General features: G+C 37.4%; 1 protein-coding gene across 2 annotated transcripts in view; it reads right to left on the bottom strand.

Moving 5' to 3' along the window:
• LOC115213163 (active breakpoint cluster region-related protein-like) overlaps positions 1-10,000 on the bottom strand; it is a 46,750-nt gene that overhangs the window by 32,817 nt on the left and 3,933 nt on the right. For both annotated transcript variants that reach the window (XM_036503711.1, XM_036503710.1), the window contains exons 4-8: positions 9,212-9,242; positions 7,515-7,567; positions 5,404-5,514; positions 3,526-3,647; positions 1,706-1,773 (exon numbers count right to left, since the gene is read on the bottom strand). In XM_036503711.1, coding sequence (XP_036359604.1) covers positions 1,706-1,773; positions 3,526-3,647; positions 5,404-5,514; positions 7,515-7,567; positions 9,212-9,242 — 385 coding nt within the window. The remainder of the gene's footprint in view (positions 1-1,705; positions 1,774-3,525; positions 3,648-5,403; positions 5,515-7,514; positions 7,568-9,211; positions 9,243-10,000) is intronic.

The following is a 10,000-nucleotide window of genomic DNA, read 5'->3' on the forward strand; positions in this document are numbered from 1 at the left end:
AAGTAGGTAGGTTTCAGCACAGAGGATATTGGTGGAACATTACCACCAAATATTCCCCCAAAAGTAGATATAATTTCCCGAGAAAAATAAATAAATAAAATATGACCAGCGTAGGCACCATGTGAGTAGTTCTTAGAAAATCAATGAGATTTTAGGGACAAATGATGCAAAATCTACCGCTTCTCTCCTAGATTATAAAATTACAATCGTGCTTATGATACTTGCTGCAAATGAAATACTTAGTATTTAAAGGGTTAAAACGCTTTCTTGGAACTACACAATGACAATTTCGATCATGGTGAAGTATCAAGTAAGTTTTGGTTGACAAAATCTGTATGGATGCATGTAGCTGGGATACTTCTTGTTCTAAAATTGAGGGCTTCAAATATCGCCCGGTTTATAACCACTACCTGATCGTTGTATACCATCAGCAGACTCCGCTCTATTGAAAGCATCCGACCTCAGTGTAGCTCCCATCTGCTCACCAGTCATGGGGACCATAAAAATATTTTGGGTGCTACCTTTTATCACTAACTAGGTTATCAAATAAACAACAGTAAGCTCAAAAAGTTGGGCATGTTAAAATGAAGTGCCTAGCTTCTGCAAAATAAGTCTATTTGCAGAACAGCAGAGATATGAAAGATTTTCTCTAAAATCCCAAGTTACTATGCGCATTTATATATATAGATATACACATGAAACTAAGAGTAGCACAAAAAATATATATTGTGTTTAATATATATATATATATGGACCAAACTGTTTTGATCTATATATATAACTTCCAATAAATTGGTTTGTCCACTCACTTGTATGGGGATCAGAGAAATTGTAAACCAAATCCATTTTATACTTCATTTCGCCCTTGTTTTTTCCCTTCTTGACTCAGTATGACTGAAACTTTGATGATATTCAATTCTAGTCTGATGAGCTTTGTACATTCAAATTGATGTACAGTTTTAATATTATTGACTTGTGAACATTTAAACTTGTCAACATCGAAATTTATGAACAAATTTTTCTAATTCATAATTCTAAATTTGTTATGAACATTTAAATTTGTTATGAACATTTAAACGTGTCAACATTGAAACTTTTAAAGATGTTTTTCTAATTCATAATTCTAAAATTTTATCATTGATAAACCCAAAAAATATTGTTCAAACTAATTTGGTATATATGTAAATAAATTTATTTTAAACAATTACAAGTTTTTCAAATTTAGGTGCATTTGCAACAAATTTGCCGATATATATATTATATATATATATATATATATATATATATATATATATATATATATATATGTGTGTGTGTGTGTGTGTGTGTGTGTGTGTGTGTGTATATATATATATATAAGTGCGTGTGTGTGTGTTAGTGTTATCTAAATCATGATGAAGGACAATTGTTTCATGGTCTGTTGGAAACCACTTCCTGCATTAGCGAGAAAGTTTTAAAATAAAACCTGAATATACGCACACGCATAAACATATGCATAAATGCCTAAACACACACACACACACCACACACACACACACACACACACACACACACATAAATACAAACGCACGCACATGCACGGAACCAGAAAGTAAAGAGGTGAAAAAGAGAGAAAGGCAAAGATAAAGGAAAAGACAAGACTGCCAGCCTTTGACCAGTTCACTCTAACACATCCACCAACCATCTACCTACCCGTTGTACTCACCGTCTACTGTTGAATTCGTTGTGTTGGTACCCAGGTGTATGATGTTTCTTACTTTATACTGAAGAGTGCTGAAGTAGAGATAACATCATATTTAACAGGTGGTGGTGGTGGTGGTGGTGGTGGTGGGTCATTTCTTGTGATGGGAGTGGTGATGAGGTAGACGTGGTGGTGATAGTAACGATGGTGGTAATGGTGGTGAAGGTAGTGATGGTGGTGGTGGTAGTGATGATTGTGATGGTGGATTGACAGGTGGTGGTGGTGGCGGCGGCGGCGGCGGTGGCGGTGGTGGTGGGTGGTGGTGGTGGTGGTGGTGGTGGTGGTGGTGGTGGTGGTTGTGGTTGTGGTGGTGGTGGTGGTGGTGGTGAAGGTTGTGGTTATAAGGATCGTGACGTTTGGATACTGGGGATGATGACGATTATTATTGATGTGGTCGTGCTAGTGGCTTCGATACAGTTATCGTTTCTGTTTCCTTAGCTGATTCAACAGACCAGTGCTACTGAAACAGACACATCTATGATCTAACACCATCTCAACCGTGACCACCATGCTGGAATGGTATACGACCGGTTATAGTGTCATCCAATGTTATCATCCAAGACGATAGCCACGATTTATGAAAGAAACTTGGCTGTGGCTGTGTAGTAAGTAGCTTGCTTACGAACCACATGGTTCCGGGTTCAGTCCCACTGCGTGGCACCTTGGGCAAGTGTCTTCTACTATAGTCTCGGGCCGACCAAAGCCTTGTGAGTGGATTTGGTAGACGAAAACTGAAAGAAGCCCGTCGTATATATATATATATATATATTATATATATATATATATATTATATATATATATATATATATGTATGTGTGTGTGTGTGCATGTTTGTGCGTCTGTGTGTGTGTGTGTTTGTGCGTCTGTGTTTGTCCTCCCCCAACATCGCTTGACAACCGATGCTGGTGTGTTTATGTCCCCGTCACTTAGCGGTTCGGCAAAAGAGACCGATAGGGTAAGTACTAGGCTTACAAAGAATAAGTCCTGGGGTCGATTCGCTCGACTAAAGGCGGTGCTCCAGCATGGCCACAGTCAAATGACTGAAACAAATAAGAGTAAAAGAGTAATAGCTTCAGTGGCCGTTTCGAGTAGTGCTTCCCTACATTTTTTTTTATTCAAGGAACTCTTTGATTTCTATGTTACACAGGCGGACCTCCATTTTCATGCGGCGTTGAAAGGTAGTTTTATTGACATGTGTTTCAAAATTCCTATTTTGTTTTTCATGCATTCACTTGCGTAGATTTGCAATAACACCTTCTGACAGGACATGTTTTAGCAGCTGGAATCTTGTTAACTTACGTCAAAGCTGTCTGTATTAAATTGTGAGAACTTGTCTTTGGATTGGATTTCCCACGTTCAGTCCATTGTAGGACAAAGGCCTCAGCATATTCCCTCCATCTGATGTGGAAGCCTTGAATTTAGGATATGAAATCATATTGTTTTGATAAGCCTATTTTGTCACACTGGTTTGACATGGCTTTGCAGTGAGATGCAGATTTTATACTCGTACCTATAAGTAAATACCTAGCTGTTTCCTGCAATAAATACAACTAAAGCAAAATTTTTCCATGGGCCCATAGAATATTACTGTGGATCCCCAATTTACTAATCCGCATGTATGAACCACCAAAACCCTTATATGGCCCCCTGCCCCACCCTTGGAGTCATATGGATCTCAGTTGGGAATCATTGGTATAGAAGCTCCTTCATCAACTTGTCCCCCCAATAGATGTATATAACGAAGAAACATTGAAGGAGACATAAAATGAAAACGGACTACATACCTGCAACCAAACTTGAGACTAGTTATAATGAGGTAATTCGGAAAGAGAAACAAATACCGCAACTTTCGAATTTTCTTCATTTGCTGGACCACATAACCAGACTTGATGGGTAGAGGAAAGACCTGGAAGTAATGAGAGATTTACGGTTCTTAATTATTATAATTCATTACTTTGTCGATGATCTGAAGAATCGATATGTATCTCTTGTTACTCGCAGCATTAAGCTAATGTGAGAAGAACTATCTCTCTCGTCTCTTGTTTGTAATAAAATCTTACATAAAAGATATATAAAGGGGACTGTATTATATATATATAGGGAGAGAAAGAGAGAAAGAGACGTGACACTTTCTGTCTACCAAATTCATTTACAGAGCTTTGGTTGGCCCAAGGCTATCGTAGAAGACTTTTACCCAAGGTGCCACGCAGTGGGATTGAACCCAGAACAATACAGTTGGAGAGCGAGATTCTTACCACACAGCCACTTCAACACAGAAACATGTGATTGTGTGCGTGTGTGTGTGTGCTTGTGTGTGTGGGGGTTGAGTGGGTGGGTGAAAATGCATGGCCCAGTGGTAAGGGCGCTACACTCACGATCGCAATATCGTGGATTCGATTCCCGAGACCGGCAGTGCGTCGTGTTCCCTGAGCAAAACACTTCACTTCATGTTGCTTCAGTCCACTCGGCTGTGAATGCGTAATCCTTCAACGGACTGCCGTTCCGTTCAGGAGAAATGTTCACCTGCTTACGTATCCAACAGGGTTGTGTCATTTGAAAGCTACAACTATGTGAGGAAGCGCAATGTGACCAGTGACGTAAAACAACATCCGATAGTCTGGTTTGGTACATCGATACAGTGATATGTATATGTAGATATATTTGAATATATATATATATATCCGCTTTCTCTTTTCCTCTCTCTCGTTGCTCACACGTGACCATCGTTCATCTTTCTTTTCCTGCACGACGCTCTAAGGACTAAACGTTTTCTTTCTCTTTCTTCTATCTCTTCTATCTTTTCTCTTTTTAAAGAAAATATTTCTCCCAGCATTCACTATTTTACCTTCGTTCTGATCAAACGACCCTCCACGTTTGTTTTCGTTCGGCTCCCTGTTTTCGTTCCCAACTTTGACCCGCCATAAATCCAAAATCAGGAGTAGATAGACAGCCGATAACTGATGAAGAGTCGTTGTGTATTACTTGTCCTGTTTTCCATTTTTTCTCTCGTTCTTTGTGTATTTAACTCAATATGTTTTCCTCTTTCATGTTGTTTACACAATTGGTGACGTCCTGTACCTATATATGCATACATTATATATATATATATTATATATATATATATATAATATATATATATATATATTATATATATATATATATATATATATATATATATATATATATATATATATATATATATATAGGCATGTATGCATATACACATATATATACATGTGTGTGTGTGTGTGTACGTTGGTTTGTTTATGTCTCCGCAGCTTAGCAGTTCGGCGCAAGTTTACGATAGAATAAATACCGAACTTCGACTAAACTTACAAACCGATGCACCGACATGGCCGCAATCCAAACAACAGAATTATGTAAATTGTAGAAGAGTAGCATTTTGAAAGAAAAGGGAAGATATAGGCGTTAGGCAGTGTAATCAAAAATATACAAAAGATGGGATGATCATGACCAGAACGCCTCTGACCTACTGGATCAGAACGGGAGTGAGATATACAATAACAACAACAACAACAACAGAATAATAACAAAATCCAGCGTGCCTAGATATGACTTAAGTGTTATGGTCATGGACACAAAACCGGATACCAACATCGAAAAGGCAACTGCGAAATTATGAAATAAAAAGAATCACTTACATTATTACCATTCGATGTCCGAGATATACCTGGAATATTACTTAGGACTACCAGCAGTTCTTTCAAAGAACCATAATCCGGGTGATTCTCCATGGTAAAGCTATAGAGGATCTGAAAAATCAGTCGTTATATAAGCAAATGCATTAATAAACGGGTACAGAGGTATAAGTAAGTTAAGTTAAGTTAATTTTTTGGCTCAAAAAGCAAAAGGAAGGCCATGTAGGGGGACATGGAGTTATGTACAAGGAGGGTGTTCATGCAAAGAGTTCAGGCCATTTCTGATCAAGAAAGACTTTGAACCGAGCGGTCGTCGGCATCTTCACTATCTCGTCCGGCAGCTTATTCCACGGATCCGCAACCCGGACGGAGAAAGCCCCTCTCCTTCGATTGAGATAGAATCGTCGCAGATAGAGCTTTTCAGAGTAACCCCGCAGCCGACGCTCTGGAGCAGGAGTGAAGAACAGCTCTTTCGAGGGGTTACACTTACCGCTTATCATGTTGTGAGCGAGAATGAAATCACCACGGCGTCGTCGTTTTTCTAGAGAATAAAGGGATCTATCGTTGTTATTAAACCCATCAATTAAGATAAACAATAATTCGTAAGTAACATTACGTGAGGTATATCAATGCTTATAGAGTATCAAGGTAGATATATCAATGTGATAAAATCATGCATAAAAGATATATAAATAGTGATATGTCTGCGGTAAACGTGATATGATTTTATTCAATACTAGCAGTATCGCCCGGCGTTGCTCGGGTTTGTAAGGGAAATAACTATATAAGCATTTTTAGAGAGTTATAGCAAAAAAATGCATTAAAAATGGAATAAAAAATGATGATATGAATCACGACTATAAGATACCCGAATTTGGTTAAACTGCACCGCAAAATGTGGGAGGAGTTAGGAATCTAAATCGAAGGGGACAGACACTCACACAACTAGAGTTTTATATATATAGATATTCCCCTCTCAGATTCACATTTTTTCTAAGCCCTGTAAAAGAACTCGGAAGGTTGATCCTCCAGCCAGGCCTTTCGCGATACACTTAAAACCAGGGATTTCTCAGTACCCCCTCGTAAATTAGTATCAATAAATTAGTCAATGGTTAGAAAACTTATAATGAAATACATCTGTCTGTACAAGTTCCAGTTTGGGTCGCAATTCAATTCACTCTCGCCATCTCACCTCTGTATGTATTTATGTATATCTGTATGTATACGTTTATGCACACATATTCCAACATATATTTCTCAATGCTATCATGAAACACATGAAATTACCACTTTCGAAAATAAAAACTTTTCTTCTTTCAAAAGATGTCTACTACAAAATGGAAAAAGAAATATGAATCTCGGTAGTTTTTAAAATTTTGATAACTTACATACAAATATTTGTTTTAACTCTGTTAAATTTTAATCTATCTATTTATCTGTCTATCTATCTATCTATCTATCTATCTATCTATCTATCTATCTATCTATCTATCTATCTATCTATCTATCTATCTATCAGTCTGTCTGTCTGTCTGTTAATATATATATCTATTTATCACAATTTTAAACGTTTATCTTTCATTGTATACACCTCTCTCTCTCTCCTCTCTCTCCCCTCTCTCTCCCCCCTCTCTCTCTCTCTCTCTCTTTGTACATATATGTGTATTTATGCATGCGTGTAAGCACTCACACACACACACGCACGCAACACACACACACACATACACACACACACACACATATATATATATCAACATGAAACTTAAAACATTAAGATACCACTTTAAGAAAATTATGAATCTCTCTTCTTCAAAAGCTCTCTTAATAAAACTTGCGAATAAATATTCGTTTCTCTGTTAAATTTCAATGAGTCACTTTCTCTAGAATGAGAAATGTATTGTAGCTACCTACATCTATTTATCTCTCCGTCTGTCTATTTATTTGTCTATCACTGTTTTGAGATCAATTTCTCGCCCAGTACACAAGCCTATGAGAAGTGAACGACGGCCATATAATATCACCCCCTTTATTTTTGGCCATTTTGTTTTCTAAGCGATATTTTTTATTTAATCGTTTGTTTTCTGTAATTCGTTAGTAAGAATCGATCTCAATACCTTTAAGCTGTAATAGAGCCTGCTGCGCATTTCTAAAGGTGCATCGAGCAAATCTACAAAATAACAGAAAAGAAACATTTAGAAAATTTTCCATCACAAGGAAAACAACTACAAATTTTGATAATCACCTTAATGATTATTAACCCAATTACAAGGCGTTAGAATTACAAGGAAGATTTACTGTTATATCGGCCTCGGTTCTTTACATATAATTATACGAGCAAAACGCCACCCGTCCAATGGACGGTGCTGAATCATATCTGCTGAATAAAATGCAATCAGTGTTTTCTTTTCATTAAAAAATAATTAAACATGCCTTTATTTCAATAAAATTTTTGGTTTTGTTAAACGAAGTTAAGGCAAAAAAAACTTATTGAGAAACCAAATAGTCTTCCCTTCCTTCTACTTTTTTGGTCTCTTAAATATACTGTATTTTGTGGCATTATTTCAAGCCAGCCGGCTTTTTTTTTTGCGCAAACTGCACGTGCATTTTTCTCGCGTACGCGTAGTATCGATTGCAACAGCTGATGTATTTGCGCGTACAAATGCACGTTCCCACGGCTTTATCGATCGCATTCTCACCTGGAATCGATTTTTGTAATTTTTTCAAGACTTATACACGCCCTGATACCGTCGGTATCTATATATCAAATTTGAGCGCGCGATCGGATGGAGGATGCCCGAGATCATAGAAGACACACGCACAGACAGACAGAACGGATTTTATATAATAGATGATCCACTCCGGAAGAATAAAACAAAATCAACTTGAAAGAATTTGAACTCAGAATACAAGGAGTAAATAATTTAATGTAATTAATCTGTCCCTCTGTCAGTTTTGTCACCTACAGATCCTTGATCCCTTTTTATAATGATACAAATTGTTTCCGAATAGGCACAAAATCAGCATTTTAGATGAGAGTGGTTTAATAGATTTCAACAGCCCCTTAATTGCGTGGGAAGGATGAAAGGCAAGTTTGACCTCGACAGGATTTGATCTCAGAACGTAGAGAGCCGAAACATCTCTCTAATCTACCTGTCAACAAATTTGCTGGCACTCGCCATTTTCTTCTGTACTTTTAATGTACTTTTCATGAGGCGGGACGGTCTTCAAAACGGACTCAGGAGCAGATAACCGCACCCGCCTTACATGTAATTTCTTTATACACCCACCTTACATGTGACAGCTCCACAAGTCAGCAACTGGATGAATGCGTGCAGCACTGTTTCGTAACTTTGCGCATACTGGAGAGGCCCGGTTAAAGGCACCTTCGTGCCTGTAGGGTTTGTCTCGAACAAGCAATGCTCCTGCTCCTGATAGCAGCGCATGTCCAGAAAGTTTTGGAAATTATCTATGTGCCTGGTCCAAAAGTCCTTCCGAACTGACCAACTCGTTGATTTTCATCGATACCCAGAGTTTCATCGCTTTTCATGTAATGGAAATTGGGAGATTTGGTAACGAGGCAAACAAAGTGGTATGTGATATTTAAGCACATCTCTTTTCATTCTGAGTTCAAATCAACTTACCTTTCATCCTTCTGTAATTGTTAAAACAAGAATATATCAAGTTCTTAGGTCTATTATAATCCATATTTAAGTCATCATGTCTATGTTAGAGAGGAGTATTATAAAATAAAAGATTATAAATATAAAATTTCTTTTATCCTGCAGATGATAAAATACATCATATCACTGACCTGTAAACAGTGTCTTAACTTCTTGTAACTCCTATAATTAAAAAAAGGGATAATAATAATAAAAAGAACAACAACAGTAAAAACAATAAAAATTCTTTCCCCTGTAGGTACAAGGCCCAAAACTTGGGGTGCTGGCGATAGTCTATTACATCGACCCCAGTGCTCAACTGGTACTCATTTTATCGACCCTGAAAGGATGAAAGGCAAAGTCTCCTCCTTTCCGTCGCTAGATTAGTATAGGTTAATTTAATTTTGATCTGGACGTTGATCTTAGTTTTGATATGGCTTTGCAGTAAACAGATGATTAACTAAATCAGGGATCACCATACAGTTAAGTGGGGGGAGTAAATTGTTATTTTCATAGCTGTACAAAATATGAGTGATTATGAAATTTAGTATGAGTAAGTTTTGCCGAATTTGATAAGTTGATTTTATTATTATGCAAGATATTTCTATTCTAGTAATATAGTGAAAAGCAAATCATGGAAAATAAAATATATTGAAATATTTTTGTTTAATGCTGAATTAGATATACAGAAAATTGACTCAATGTTTTTGATAGATAAAAAGAATGGATTTTTGAATCTCAAGCAATTGAAGTGAAGTCTAGTTCGGGGGTTAGCATAGCTCTCAGGACCAAAGTTTGGTGCCAACTCCTCCAGGATCTTCCATACATATATCACTGCACACCTCTCCCGTCTTCGCTCCAGGGAGTAGAGTCGTAGCTCTTTCAGTCTCTCCCCGCAGCCCTGCTGTTCCATTGATGCAACCCTCCCAGTGTAGCACCGC

The sequence above is a fragment of the Octopus sinensis genome, linkage group LG6 (genome assembly GCF_006345805.1).
Source record: "Octopus sinensis linkage group LG6, ASM634580v1, whole genome shotgun sequence".
Classification (NCBI taxonomy): domain Eukaryota; kingdom Metazoa; phylum Mollusca; class Cephalopoda; order Octopoda; family Octopodidae; genus Octopus; species Octopus sinensis.